General features: G+C 25.8%; 1 protein-coding gene across 1 annotated transcript; it reads right to left on the bottom strand.

Annotated features, from left to right (window-relative positions):
* Nucleotides 1–4,151: 4,151 nt before the first annotated feature.
* On the bottom strand, nucleotides 4,152–8,302 carry LOC112716177 (indole-3-pyruvate monooxygenase YUCCA6). The gene is made up of 4 exons (XM_025768039.3): nucleotides 7,296–8,302; nucleotides 6,047–6,295; nucleotides 5,324–5,446; nucleotides 4,152–5,127 (listed from the first exon to the last, which is right to left on the bottom strand). Exons 1-4 carry the CDS (start codon nucleotides 8,013–8,015, stop codon nucleotides 4,909–4,911), a joined length of 1,311 nt encoding a protein of 436 aa, XP_025623824.1. The 5' UTR covers nucleotides 8,016–8,302; the 3' UTR covers nucleotides 4,152–4,908.
* Nucleotides 8,303–16,629: the final 8,327 nt, after the last annotated feature.

Raw genomic sequence — 16,629 nt, forward strand, 5'->3', positions numbered from 1 at the left:
TATTTTGTTTAACAACAGAAATCAAATTTTTAGAAAATAAAGGTTAAATGAAAAATAATCAAATCATGAGTCTAATTCAAACCGAAGTAATAAAATCAATCTACAAATATTATTATGATAGGAAATTGTAATTTTTTAATTGATTTATGTACAATATATATAAATAATTTTAATTATATTACACTACAAGAAAATAGAGTTATTTTGACACTTTATTTTTTAATACCATAATTAAATGTCAAAATTAATATATATTTTTGACAAATATCACAAATGTCAAATTTTCTATATTTTCTTGACAAAAAATTTAACCGTAAAAAATTACTCCTCAATTTTGACACTCATTTGTTTTCAATTTACTCTACTATTTTTTTTTCTTCTTTGGACTCTGTTAATTTTGACATCACACTGCTCTCAGTTTAGGATTATACTACTCATTCTTTATCTTCAAAATCTCAATTTATTCTTTAGTTTCAAGATCACATCTCATTCTTTGTTAAAATTTTTTGTTGAGAATATTTTGTAGTCAATAAGTGTCAAAATAAATAGTATTTTTGACAATTAATAAGTATCACAGAAAATATGTTCTCAAAATTTTCTAACAAATTATTTTTGACAGCCAATATTTATCAAAATAAGATTTAAATTTTTTTCACAATCACTTATATATTAAAAATACTATTTTTGACAAAACTTTTATTAACATATTTTTATAGTTAAAATAGTGTCAAAATTTATTTTTTTGACAAATTTTAATTTTCTTTTACACATTATAACCCTAAAAAATAATCTATATTATTGTAGTGTTAGTTATTTTATATTATATGAATTATATAAGTGATCTATCTCATTTATTATTAAAAATATAAATATTAAATGAAATAAATAATTATTATTTTTTATTTAAATTTAAATAAAAATAAATTAAATATTTTATTTTATCTAGGCCTTCAAAATTTAATAAGAATCAATAGTTAAATATAAATAGAATTTTAGGGTTATAGTTTCAATATATCAAAATCATTTTATAACTCTTATTTTACTAGAAAATTGCTATATATTTAGCGTAGAATAAAAGTTTGATAGATTTTGATCGAGAAAAATAAAAAAAATCATAAATTAAACTCTTTTAATTATGTTCAAAATATATATATATATATATATATATATATATATATATATATATATATATATATATATATATATATTCGCTCTCATATAATTTATCATGAATAATTTTGGATTAAGAAATCCAAAAATTCTAACATATTAACTAATGCCACGACAGCATAAGTTAAGAAAAGCATTTTCTTTTTCTAGTGTTGATTATTACAAACACTCAGATCAAATCAACGTGATTATTTGCGTAATAACAAACTGGGTTATTGCGTTGTTATATATGTATGAATACAGAGATAATATTCAATTTGGTGTACGAATTTGTAAGTGGGTCTTAATTTAATTTTTAGAATTTTAATTATTTTTATTTATTTTTTAAATTTTGTAAATGTAATTTATGTTAATTTTTAGAATAAATTTTGACGTATAAATATTAACAAAACATTAATATAAATAATTGAATGTTATGTTGAATTTTGTAAAATAATGTGATGTTGATTTTAGTACTTAAATAATTTTAAAACAATATTATAAGTGGTATTTATTAAAACTTTTTTTTCAATCTCAAAATATATGATACGACATTATTTTTTAGCTATTTGATTACAAAACCAAAACAAAAATATTTTACAGATTCTAGAATGATATCTGATTATTTATATCAATGTTTTATTAATATTTGTGTACTGAAAATTATTCCAAAAATTAATATAGTCACATTTATAAAATTTAGAAATTAAAAAAATAATTAAAATTTTAAAAATTAACTTAAAACTCACATACAAATTTTAAGACCTAATTGAATATTAATTCTATAAATATGCTTTTTTTCTAGCAAAACATCATAGTTAGGTTTCATTTTTGGAGCTGAAAAATAATAGTTGTAAAAAGAGAAAAAATTAATAATTATTTTCTATAATTACAATAAATCAGTCACCACCATATATATTTTTTTATAGAATTATGTTAGAGAGCCAATAAAAAATTTTTACAATGTATACAATGGGTTAGTTATTTAACTTAATAGAATTAAATAATAAATTCAAAAACTTACATTCAGTTATTTCACATCAAATTTTAAATTTTAAATTTTTAAAAAATTCAATTAGTTATTTTAAAAAAATAACCATCTGAAATTCTAATTTACTAAAACATTTCACTCCAATATTTTCTTCTTTTTCAACCAGCGGCCACCTACCTTCATCAATAATCATCTCATTTCACCGTCACTACTTGGCTTGCCACACGCCATTCACCCTTAGTAAAAATAATCATTCACTTAAGGACAAAAATAATCATCCACATACCTAATGAATTGAACATCTAACATATTTTAATTATATATAACTAAACCCAATCCAATCAAAATAATCATCTATATAAAAATTAAAATAACCATCCGCGTACCTACTAAAATGACCATCCTAAATTGACCATTAAAATAGAAAAAGATGATGAATAAACAGAAGAAACAACTATTATGATGAAACATAGTTTTGAAGGACTATGCATGACGAAAGCGGCACTGTTGTGAAGCATATGGCTCAAATTTGAAAGAAGCTAACCATGCTTGTATTCGAAGAAGAAGAAGAGCATGGTGGTATCATCGGTGAGAAGAGGCTTGAAGAAATGGGTGAAAGCGAAGCCAGTTCGGAAGAGAGGCGCGCGAAAAAGCGGCAGCAACGTTAGGCTGAGCGTCGGAGGGCGAGGCGTGTCAGGTTGACCAGCAGAGGTGAAGACGGTGTTGGTGGGAGGATGTGGAAGCATTGGTGTGGCCTACGAGAAATTCAGTGACGTGAGATGAGGACCGGAGAAGATGACGGTGAGTTTTGAACGTGTATTGAAAGTTATGGTAAGATTAGAAATAACCGTACGTACTATGTAGTGTGAATGAGTTTAGATACTAATCTTAATTTTTAAATTTTTAAATTTAAAATTAAATAATTAATTAATAATCCAATTTTTAATTATAATTTTATCTTTTTCTAATTCATTGTACACATTGTAAATAATTAGTATTGATTCCAATACTTTCCCTTGTATATATTTTATATGTGTTATTTATAAATTTTGTTAATCAAGTATTCAACTAGTAAAATAATCAAACTTATCACAATAGAATAATTAAATTTTATATAACATAATGATCAAACTTTTCCACAATAGCATAATCAAACTTGTTTGAATTTCAAAAAGCATTCATTAATTACTTTATTTTTATACTTTTATTTGTGTTTTTATCTTAAATATAAATTTTATTTGATTATACAATTTATAAAGTTTGATTATTGGTGTGATTATAATTTGATTATATTACATATAAATAAAGTTTAACATTATAATATTCTATTATAAATTTGAATATATAAATTCTAAAATAAAACATATCCTTTAATTTCACAGGTGATTACTTTTTTTAAATATGTATCTTAATTAAAAAATAATTAATATATATAAAACCTTCAAAAGTTTGATTGCTATATCTGAAAATCAACATTTCTATCATCATTCTATGTATATCTGAAAACATTATGTCAATTTCCAAAAATACCCCTAAAAAGAAAAATAAAAGAAAATTGGCAATGTATAACCCTTCAAAAAACTAAAGGGTGGTTAATTGCTACAACAAAGCCAAGCCATACATTGTTGCTTGAATTGAATTTCTTGCTTCTTGTGAATTGGTGTTAATTTAATGAAGTTGGTGGGAGAGGGAATATAGCTAATAAATATTTCAACAATTCTACTGCAATTCTCTGCAATATCACTTGTTTTCAAAACGCACATTCCTTTATATAAGTTAAGGGGGTGGTCCTCACTCTTGCATGGAGAATGAAATCATTTCGAAAATGAAATTGCATGGAATAAGTAGTGATAATAAATTAAAAGGAAATGGCACATATAACCAAATAAATAAATAAATAAAGAATAAAGGTTTTTCTTCTATTATTATTTTTTATTATTATAATTGATTTTTTTTGCTTTCTTTATTTAACAAAATAATTATGGTAAAGAAAAAAACTCAAACCAAAATAATATATACATTATACCCATTCATAATGCCATATTGGCAAAAAAAATGTTATTATACTTTATACCAAAAAGAAAATTAAAAAAAAAATGGAAATATAGGTTAACCCGCAATCACTTCTTTCTCAATCACATACCAGACACTTTTCTCCACAACCCCACACTTTCTTATGCATTCATTCATAAACTTCTCTCTTTTCTTTCTTGAAAGTCAAAACCTACTTAGGAGGGAAACAAAAGGGTAACAATTTACAAGACTCATAGAGAGCTAAGGTCCCCCCAAGTGAAAGGAAAAAAAATAATGTGTAAAGAAGCCATATATAACTCCTTCTTTTCCTTCAACTTCAATTCAATTATAACTCCTTTTCAACCCCAAGTCGGTAGATGATGAATCATTGAAAAATAAGTTCAAGGGCATTTTAGTAAATTCCTCAAAACTTTTTTCCTTTTTGCTTTAATTTGCCCCACTTTTTCTCCATTTATGGATTGATTAATTGGAGGAGGAAGAGCTAGCACACCATGTTTTTTTTTGTACTAGCATATAGATAGTGTGCACATGATCATATGAGTGATGAGTTATAGTACCATATAGCATCATCATCATCATCATCATCATCATCATCATCATAAAAAAGGAATCTTTTTTTTCTCTCCCCCCTTAATTTCATCCATGTACTATAACTTGATCACTTTCTTTCTCAATTGTTGAGAAAACTCTTCCCCCATTTGTGATTTGACTTTTTTGACCCCAAAACTCTTTTTCTATGAATTTGATTGAGGGAAGGCATTATTAGCATGATGATTATTTGCCTCATGTTTGTAACACCTCTCAATGTCTTGAGCTATTCTCTTTGCATCAATGGATGCACCAAGCAGTCCCTTTTTGGTGAAACCCACAGCATAGAGTCCATTCCTTCCTTTCCACCCATTTGGGAATGGCTTCATTGGGAAACCATCTTCCTTTGAGAACATATCATTTTCCTGCTCATAAATCAATAGTTCAATACCATGTCAAATTCTTTCTTATTTAAGTTTTATATAATATTGACTTAGTTGTTTACTATCTCAAAAAAAAATGCATAAGAGTCATGAGTTAATTATTATGAAAATAAAGTTGCTAAGCAAGTTGTCCTTAATATATGAAACAAAAACAAAAAAGAAAAACAAAAATGCCTACCTTTAGCCAATAGGGTACATTGCTTTTGTAACCAGTTGCCAAAATGATGGCATCAAAATTCTCTATTCTTCCATCGACAAACTCCACAGTGTGACGTTTTAGCCGCTTTATGCTTGGACGCACCTACACACCCCAATTTTGAGTTTGACATAACTTAGATTTCATGTTTAATTTTATGTCTGAGTCCAAACAACAACCAATATCTTTCTGAAAGTTACTTGTAACACAATCATCAATCCAATCAACATTTTCTTTCTTTCTTTCCTTTTTCAAAATCCCAAACCCTTTAGTTTCGCCACATGATTTGATTGAAGATCATGCAATGACGGGAAACAAGGGGTCATTTCATTATTGCTCCAATTTATCAATACAATTATACTAAGTGTACACTAAAATTAAATCAATTACTAAAATATAAATATATATTAAAAATAAGTTATATACAAATACAATATAAAAAGAATTTTGCTAAGAATAAGTGTGTAAATAAACTTGTTAAATTATTAAAAATTTGAAAATTTTAATATCATTCAACCTATTAACAACTTATATATTAACAAAATTCTACTAAAAAAGAGTAAATATAAGTTGCATTTCTTGCAAAGCAAAAGTAGTTTTTGAAATAAAAATTTTAAAAAATAAATAAATAGGTACCTTTACCATCATTGGATTAAGTATATAAAAGCGAGGTCAATATTTGTTAAAGGAAATGGTGGGAAGTACCTTAATGTCTCCACCTTTAATCTTGGCAAGGGTACCCACATCTAGGACAGGGGTCTTTCCGGAGAGGTTCTTGAGTTCGAGGGGACCCAAACGAGGCCGATCCAAACCGAACCGCGAAGTGTCACCTAGCATGAGCCATGACACGATCAGGAGGAACCGATCGACAAGTCGCAATGGAAACCACTTCAGTAACCACATGGACAGCCCAAAAGTTGATTTTCCCAGCATCTCTCGTGGTAGGATGTGTACCTTCAAAGTTCAACCCAAAAAAAAATAAAAAGCTTTCATATTATATTCTAATCAACTATTAGTATAAAATTGTGAAAAAATAAATTTATTTTTAATATACTAAGAGTATAAAACGTTTTACACTGTTTTATTTCTGTCAACAAAATTAGTAAAGTTTGAAAGTTATTTGTGGCCTAATTAGTTGCAAGCCTTAATGAGAGGTTTATGAAAGAAGAGCAAAAAGAAATTAATTAAAAAATAAAAATAAAAATCAGTTATCATTGTTATTATTACTCATAACCATGATGCGCATGCTTGTGAATCCCAATGAAAGTGGAAGATCAAATTTTGATGTTTGGGTTATCGAGGATTATTAGTGCGACTGTTTATAAAGCCTTTTGTTTTCTAAATCATTTTAAAACTATACATACATAATCCTTTGAACTTGAACTTTGTTATGGCTAATTCTACTATATATATATATATATATAATAAATAAATTTCCTTCTCTTTTTTCTCATCAAAGGCTGCATTTTTTTTTTCCAATTGGGAGGGAGGAAGAGTTGAAACTTGAAAAGTTGAAGCTTTCATCATGTGTAGAAACTGGAAAGAACCTTAAACACAACCATCTTTTTTTTTTAATGTTTCAAAGTTGAAAACTTTTGCACGAGCAAAATGGATTATTCTTCTATCTGAGAATTTTACCAAAATCTAGAAACAAAAAATAAAAATTTGTCTATATTTCGAAAATTTGACAAAAGTCGCAAAGTCCATTAAAAAGGCACACTATAGCGGGATCAAAAAAGTGGAGTAGGAGGCTCTTCTTGCAAACACTTAAACTAGCTCTCTTTCTTTCTTTTCATTTAAAACCAGAAATTCCAAATCAGGAGCAACATAAAAGAAAAACTAGCATAACTGACACAACTGTGCAAGTTAGCCTCAGATGAAAATTATTAGATAACAATTTAGTGAGAAAAGAAGAAAGAAAGAAGGAGGAAATAGAAAAAAGTTTTGAACTCACTGAATCTCTAACACAAAGTGAAGGAGCAGCATCATGGTTACAAAGATCCAAACAAACTTCCATGCCGGAATTTCCGCATCCAACAACCAAAACCTTCTTCCCTCTAAACTCTTCTCCACTTTTATACAAACTCGTGTGCCTTATAGCCCCTTGAAATTCCTGAATCCCTTCAATCTGCGGCACCACCGCCTCCGCATTCTCGCCGGTGGCCACGATCAACCACCGGCACGTGTACTCAGTACTTGAACCGCCACTAGTGATCAACTTCCACATCCCAATTCTGGAGTCGAACTCGGCTCGGTCCACGGTCTCATTGAACCGCGGCCTAATCCCGAACCGGTCGGCGTAGTCCTCCAAGTACTGTACGAACTGCTGCTTGGTTGGATAGGTGGGAAAATCTGGAGGGAATCCCATCAATGGAAGCTCGCAGAATTGCTTGGGCAAGTGAAGGTGAAGGCGGTCGTAGGTTTTTAACTGCCATAACGAAGCTATGCAGTTGGATCGCTCCAGGATTACCGACGGGATGCCTTTTTCTTTGAGGCAGGCTGCCGTGGCCAGTCCGGAAGGTCCGGCTCCCACGATGACCGGACCTTCAATCCATTCCTTTTTATTCTTATTCGGTGTTAAGGACCTGGATTTATAACCACAATTTTTCATTGCTATGAATAGAGGATCGTGCGCTTGCTTTCCTTCTGTCTCTCTTTCGCTACAATAGTCCATGAGAGGGAAAATAAAAATAAAATGATATTAATGAAGCAAAGGTTTTGTGGTTGAGGAGCGAGTGGGAATGGTAAGTAATTTAAATTTGATTTTGATTATGATTAGGATTTAGGATTAGGATTAACGAGAGATAAGAGAGCTTATCCAGATTGTGAGAATGAAGAAAGAATGTGGTTTCAAAATGAAGAGAGGGTTAAGCGGAAGGATCGGAAGAGGGAGTAAGGGGGTATGTCAGCATTCATCACAGAGAGAGACTGCGAGAATTGAACCAGACCGATGTTGATATCTCTCTCCCTCTCTTCTCTCAATTTATATATACTTTTTTTTCATCTAACAATTCTCTTGTTACCGTGGACCCTCCACCCCCACCAATATGTTTTTCTTTTTCTCTCTTTATAAATTATAATTTACAAAGAATAGTGCTAGGGAGCCAATGGCCTAAACGTATAATGTGTACAATGGGTCAGAATAGATCTTCCGAATCTGGAATTCTAATACCATGTCTTGAAACCACTCATCCCAAAAATTCCAAAAATATAATTTGATAGAACAATATAACACTAATAATCATATCTCTAATACTTTCTAAATATTCATTTTACGTGTAAGTCATTGGCTACCTATACTTTCTCATTTACAAATCACGTTACTATTTATTGGAATATAATGCTAGTATGTATACAAGTTACTACTTACTAGTTACTACCCACTTAATATTGTCTTTTTGTGCCAACACCCCAGTTAGAAATCGTTACATGATAATTTATTTCAAAATATTCATGATTTTTATCTTTATTTTTATATAAAAATAACTTCATATCAGTAATTATTTTGTGTTTGAAAGTATTATGCTCTTTACTAGTACACTAGCAGTAAATAATTGCATAGTAAATAGAATTTTCATTTAATTCGGTAGAATCTTTTATATTTTAATTTTGAATAAGTAATTCTACATAAATCTTACTGACTCGGATAATTTTACAGTTTAAATTTTGCTTATAATTTTATGTATTTAGTTTATTTTATAATTTTACAAAACATCTCAATTTTTTTTATTTTGGTTAATTGTTTATCGAACAAAATTAATTATTTTTTAGTTTAATTTTGATATATTGTAGTATAAAATAATTTTATATATACGTAAAAAAATAACTACTTTTTATATTATCTGTGTGAATAATCATATAAAAAATATATAATTAAATAATTACATAAAATATTTATATGTGAACATATTAAAATTAAACTCCCAATTAAATATATAATTTAACAATAGTTATTTATTATGTATGTATAGTTGAATCCACAACTTAATAATTAAATTTCTTACCTCTATCATTTGAAATTGAATGTTTTACTCTCAACTCCTCTCCATTTCACTTAGAGTCGGTTTGGAAAATTTTAAAAATATTTTTTTTTGAGATTTTGATTTATGAAAAGTAGTAGTATTAATATTTGATTCAATTTTTAAAATCAAATTACAGTTTTTTAAAAAGCTATTTAGGAACTTATAGAAAAATTAAAAAAATTACTTCTCTTATAATGTTATAATTTTTTATCATTTTTTTATAAAATAAATATTTTTAAAATAAAAAATTTAAACACAAAATAATTTATTTATAAATTAATTTTAATATAATTATTTATTATTTAAACTATCTTTTAAAAGAGCTTAATTAAACTCTTTATCCAAACTTAACCTTAATGCCTTTATAATTTGGTATATAACTTCTAAGTTGATACTGACTACTTGGGGAGAAAGGTAAAAAGAGAAGGCACATTAGTGGGGACTTGTTTATTAATTTAAACAAAATGCTAAATACACAGAATCTTGCAACCCCCCCCCCCCCCCAAAGAAATAAATAAATTAATATACACAAGAATCATAAAAAGTTCAAGGATTACACATATTTAATTTTGGATTTAATTAATTTAATCCCCAAATGGAAACGTCACTATGTACGTCAATATGAATTAGAAAGAGATTTATTGGAGAGGGTGGGGGATTGTAGTTTGTAAATTATTATTATTAGATCAGTTTTATTGGTTAGCAAAAAATGAAAAACGGCATGAATGGAAGTAATAATTAATTAATTATCTACAAGATTTAAGCTGGTGAATAGTTATCAACTTATCATCCTTATTATGGCCGATGTGAAATGAGGAGCGACTCAACTTGCGTCGGATGCATTACCACACAAAATAAACAAATAAATAAATAAATAACTATCATTATTTTCTAAAGATATCTTCCAAGTTAAATTAGGTTATTATATAATTTCATAAAAAGGAATAAATTATTATTTAATACTTAGAAGGATTCGCAGTATATATAATTGAAAGTAAAACAATTCATATGCAAATCAAATTTAGTAGATATTTGTGTATATTAATATACATTATATAACTTTTGTTAACAAAATAATCAACATAAAAATAATTAAACATTTCGTAAAAGAATAATCAAACTTGTTATATTAAGATAATTTTTTATTTAGAAAAAGGCTAGACTTGAAAAAAAAAAAAAACACAAGTCCATTTAAACTTCAAAGTGGAGAATTCAGTTAGAAGAAGTAGGACTTCGTTTTCGAATTCATTGGAGAATCCGCTCAATAAATGTTGAGATAGAATTACGACTTAATGTTTACCAAATAAAGAAAGAATAAGAATTAGGCTTTCGCAGTGACATGTCACACCCGGTTTAGTCTAAAATACTCTCGAACTAGCAATTTTTTAGTTGAACAATTTTTTAGTTGAAAATAAAAATAATATCATTTGAGTTATAATTTATTAATATTTAAGTGTTAAATCTTTATATGAAGAGAATTCTGTAACAATATATATATATAATAATTGTTTTAATTCGATTTTTAAATTTTATTTTGTGCATGTAGCAATTTATAGTTTAACAATAAAATTTTAAATAAAATTCAGATATGTGATAAATTAGTTTTTATCATGTGAAAAATGTCATAAGAAACGAATATATATAATAAAAGTTTGTTTCTAGGTATAATGGGATCAGAAAAGTATGTTCTCACCCTAAAAACAGGGAATTAAACTGTATAAAAATTCAATTTGGTCTTTCAAATTTCAAAAGAGACATCATTTGGTTTTAAAAACTTTTATTTTTTTAAAATAGTGTTTTCTTTTTTAAAAAAAAAAAGATTCAATTTGGTAATTCAATCTTCAATTAACCGCGAAATTTGACATCGTAACCCAATTTGATCTTTCGGTCACCTCCTCATGTCATGATAACATGGCATGCTTGATTTCATTGAGGAACCAAATTAATTATATGGTTAAATTTTAGTAATTGAATTGGTTCATCGAATAAATTTTATAATTATTTTATCTCAATTGAAGTTTAAAGGGACAAATTGAGTAAGACGTGAAATTTCAAATATCAAATTGAACTATTATTCGAATAAATCAGTTTAAATTCAAATACTTCTCAATATCATAACATACATGCACTCTCTAAAATTCTTTAATTAGGTTTAGATTTAATTGTTTTAGATGCTTGCTCAACTCTATCATTCTTATTTACAAATGCCACATAAATATAAAAAATCGGTATAAAAATATGTAGTTGATGTTTATAGAAAAATTTAATCGTACTACTATAAAAAATTTGATTGTTCTACTTTAATATATTTGGTTATTTTATTATATATAAATCAGATTTAATTATTCTAGTAGTCAATTATTAAAAAAAATAAAAAATAATATATATAAATTAAATATACATATATATATATATATATATATATATATATATATATATATATATATATATATATAGTAGCTAAATTTTTGCTAGTATTTTCAAAAGTTAAACTACATAATTGTTACGAGGAAAATATATATAATTCGAACTACTTAAAATTAACAAAAGTACTATTGCTTGTACTTCAAACTCGGTATTCACTTTTAATTAGACACCTCTTAAATCTAAGGTGAAAAAAAAAATGGATGAATGAAAGATAAGTAAGATCTACAACAAAATCTAATGATAACAAAGTTGATGTTTAAATAAATACCACCTTTCTAAATATGCAAATAAATAGTATTATTATAAAATTAATTTGATGATAAAGCATATCAAAAATCATTCTAAAGTAAATGAAGTGAAAACTAAACGTTCCTGATATCTTGAAATATTTTTAAAAAAATATATCAATTTTTCCCTTACTAAAAAAGATGTTCAGAATAATAAGTTTAGAGAATATTATTGCCTTATAATATAATATATTCCACTATTCATACAAAAGCAAATTCTTTTTCCTTTCTTTTTTTTACAAACTAAGACTAATATTAATGTAGATAATGTAACTAAAATCTTAATTTAACTTTTAAAATTTTTATATATTAAAATTTTAAATAAGTTAATCGATTCTAAAAATTTCTGTTGGATTAACGAATTTACGATTTATATGATTCCATATTTTACATATTTAATTTATTTTTAAAAAAATTATATAAAATATTATTTTTTAAAACAAAATGTAGGGTCTGATGAGAAAGCAATAATTTGAGTTTATTGCAAATTGAGTAAGTCATTAAATGGTAGATACTAGAGGCCCTTGAACTCGCTAATACGAGTGACCTAATCATTGGAAAAGGATATCAAGACAATAACTACACACAAATGAAGGCCATATATATATTGATGACTTGGAATAAAGAGGGCCATCCCAAGGCATGACATTGTGGGTGGTTATATATATATATATATATATATATATATATATATATATATATATATATATATATATATACACACACACACAAATTTATCTATTTTGTGCTCTAAGGAGGACATGTGTTAAAATTTTAATTTTAATTTTTTTTTTAAGAAATACAAAAAATTTTTAGTTTCTAATGTATTTATTAAAAGAAATTTAAATTTTTTATTAATAATAATCTTATTATATATCTTTTTTCGGTAGAATAGAGACATTACAAGAAAAGAAAAGAGAGCTATTTTAACATAATTTTTTTTAACAGTCATAATTAAGTGTAAAAATTAATATATATTTTTGACAAATATCACAAATGTCAAATTTTCTATGTTTTTTTGATGAATAATTTGATTGTAGAAAATTATTCCTCAATTTTGACACTTATTTATTTTTAACTTACTCCATTATTCTTTTTGTTCGTTGAGCTCTGTCAATTTTGGCATCACACTACTCTCAATTTAGGATTATATTACTCATTTTTCATCTTCAAAATCTCAGTTTATTCTTCAGTTTCAAGATCTCATCTCATTCTTTGTCAAAAAATTTTGTTAAAAATTTTTTATGGTCAATAAGTGTCAAAATGAATAGTATTTTTGACGATTAATAAGTATCACAAAAAATATATTCTCAAATTTTTCTAACAAATTATTTTTGACGGCCAATATTTATCAAAATAAGATTTAAACTTTTTTTACAATTACTTATATGTCAAAAATACTATTTTTGACAAAACTTTTATTAACATATTTTTACAGTTAAAATAATGTCAAAATTTATTTTTTTATGAATTTTAATTTTTTTGACACATAATAATCCTAAAAAATAGTCTATATTGTTATAGTGAGAGATCAAATATCCTGACAAAAAGACAAAACAAACAAAATAAAAAAATTAACTAGTTACATTCTCTTAACCTGAGTCAAAAGCATCTAAAGAGAGAGCATGAGTTATATCTGGAGGGAGAGCATAAAAAGTATGAAGCTCATATGATAGATCATGTCTCTTCTTAGCGAAAATATTTGCCATCGAATTCGCTTCTCGAAAAATATGGTTCCAACTCATCTGTGAGATTCTTTTCACAAGAATAATAACATTCTCAATGAGCGTTGTACAAAAATGCTGGACTGAGCATTTATTTTTAATGAAATTTATGATCATTTCAGAATCCGACTCAATAATTACATATCAGAACTCATTAATCACCGTAATCTCAAAACCTCTAATAATACCCCATAGTTCAGCTTACATGATCGAGTAGCTGCCTAGATTATAAGATAAGTTTATGACAAACCTTTTCAACTGATTACAAAATATTTCTCCACAACTTGCATGCATTTTTCGTATGGCGGAAGAAAATCCATCGACGTTGATCTTAATATATATTTAAAAATATTATTTATATACATTAAAATTAGTCACTAAAATTAATATTGTATATTTATGTATTTATAGATAAATATACATATAATTTAACTCATTTTTAATGTGTATTTTATATTTTAATATATATTTTATACTAATAATTAATTTTAGTGCATAATTAATATATATATATATTTTGGTTGTGTACTTTTTTAACATTTTCACTCGATGTTAATAAAAAATATATATTTTAAAATTATATATATTTAAAATATATTTAATATAAAAATATTAAATTAATTTTTATGTAAGATAGTATTTAAAATTTATAAAAAAACAAAAAAATTATGAATAGTTGTGATTATTTTTAAAATACACACTAAAAATGTGGTAAAAATTATATAATTATTTTTATTCAATAAATTATGTCTATATCCTTATTCATTTGTGACATGATGAATACTACGTCTCGAGTAGCGAAGTCATTACCGACATTTATACTCTATACTTAGACATGCAATACATATATAATTGTTATTAATTATTCACAAACTTGTCATAGTTTAAATGACCAACATTATTGTCAGAGATTTAAATATTATTAAAAAATACAATAATAAGAAGGAAAATATTCTAAAATAATGGCATATATGGACGCTTAAGTAAACTCTGTTTTTCAAACTTATTGAAGATGATTATTCATCGATACTTCACAAACTATATACTTTTATTTAAATTAATGCCTATATATTCCATTTCAATTTTAGATTAGTTTTACTTATATTCACAAAAAAAAAAAAACAAAAAGATTAGTTTTACACTTTTACTTATGAATATTAATAAATTAAACATTGCATATTTACATTTTAATCAGAAAAAGGAAGGAAAAAAAAACTAAAATTAGATTATATAATATAATTTTAATCTCATCTTGAATTGAACTTAAATTTCAATTTGTACTTTTCCTATTGCTTCTGTATTTAGTTCTGAATATCAATATCAATATCAATTATTTTCAATTTCAAAAAGTAATTAAATATTATATATATTTAATATAACATAATTAGGTTTTGAAGCTTTAATACATAATATTTTGGTTTAATTATTTTAATAGTCCCCATCATTTTACTAAATTTATAATTAGATTTTTATGTATTTTTTTAATTGAGTTCCTTTACTATTTTTAATTTTATAATTAGATTTTTTTAGTGTAAAAAGTATTAGAGTTAATTGAATTTTTTTTTTTTTGTAAATTGAAGGTATTCATAATTAAAAACTTAGTTAGATCTTTAACTATATATATTTTGAAAAAAATATTCTGATATTAATTTTAATATTTTTAATATAAAAGAGTCTAATTACAAAATTAAAAATAAAATAAGGTCCAATTGAAAATAAAAAATTATAAGAATCTGATTAAAAATTTAGTAAAATTATACATACCAATAAAATAATTAAACCTAATATTTTTTAAACTTTTACCATAAAAAACTCCATAGATTTTAACTGTTTTAAAATATTGGTGATGAAAATTTTAGCAAGAACTTTTTTTATAGGATCTTTAAATGTAACGAAATATGTAAAAGGAGAATATTCTAAAGTTTCATTAAGAAATCAGCACAAGTTTCATTAAGGAAAACCATGCATGCATGTTCTCTTATTTTCCTACGCCAAGGTTCCAAAAAAAATTTACAGCAAAATTTGCAGTAAAATGGTTTTAAAAAAAATTGCAAGAAAAATCCGCAGTTATTGTGTTATTTTTTACCAGTGCGCAACCACAATAATTATGGATGCCATTTTTTAGCAACCACTAGTTTAAAAGTAACAAATGAAGAGAAAGACTTGGCAATATATATGGATGCCATTTTTTGGTAGAGGAAAACTAAAATTAATTTTAAATTTGTAACGTCCTAACTTTTTTTAATTATGTTCATTATTCAATAATTAATTAATTAAATTTATAATAATTTAATATTTAAATTTATAATTAAAAATTATGTTATATTTAATTTAATTCTTTATGAATTTATTTTCTTTAATTTATTTAAGGCAAATTCTGTGGTGCCTATAATTTGGTGTCGAAATTGCCGAACTTGTCTTTTATGGTAAGTTTTAAATATTGAAAAATTATTAATTTTTATATTTTTTAATTTAAATATTTATTTTTGTCTCTTTTTAGTAAGTTAAGCAAATGTATATAGGCACCATAGCATGCACCTTTATTTAAATAATATAGAATTTTATTCGACAATAATAAATATTTTTATGTAGAAGGCGGTGATGGAATCTGCTCAATTTTGGATTCCTCTCTCTCTCTCTCTCTTTCTCATATTCATAGCTTTCTCTCTCTTTGAAGTTCGGCCTTCACCTATGGAAGGCAATGCAGCAGCTCCACGGAGTTAGAACAACGATGGCAATAGGTGACTTGACGGCGAGACACGATAACAGCTTAACGGACGACGGCAGTGGCTCCCTTTGCATCTCCTCTCTCGCACTCGTTCTCTCTC

Source organism: Arachis hypogaea, chromosome 10, assembly GCF_003086295.3.
Source record: "Arachis hypogaea cultivar Tifrunner chromosome 10, arahy.Tifrunner.gnm2.J5K5, whole genome shotgun sequence".
In the NCBI taxonomy this organism is placed as follows: domain Eukaryota; kingdom Viridiplantae; phylum Streptophyta; class Magnoliopsida; order Fabales; family Fabaceae; genus Arachis; species Arachis hypogaea.

What these genes read in the sequence shown, in the direction of transcription:
- LOC112716177 (XM_025768039.3), bottom strand. Translation starts at nt 8,015, where the DNA reads ATGGACTATTGTAGCGAAAGAGAGACAGAAGGAAAGCAAGCGCACGAT. An exon ending in TTAAAGGTGGAGACATTAAG is followed by an intron (nt 5,447 to 6,046) that starts GTACTTCCCACC and finishes TGGGGTGTGTAG; the next exon opens with GTGCGTCCAAGCATAAAGCG. An exon ending in ATGTACCCTATTGGCTAAAG is followed by an intron (nt 5,128 to 5,323) that starts GTAGGCATTTTT and finishes ATTTATGAGCAG; the next exon opens with GAAAATGATATGTTCTCAAA.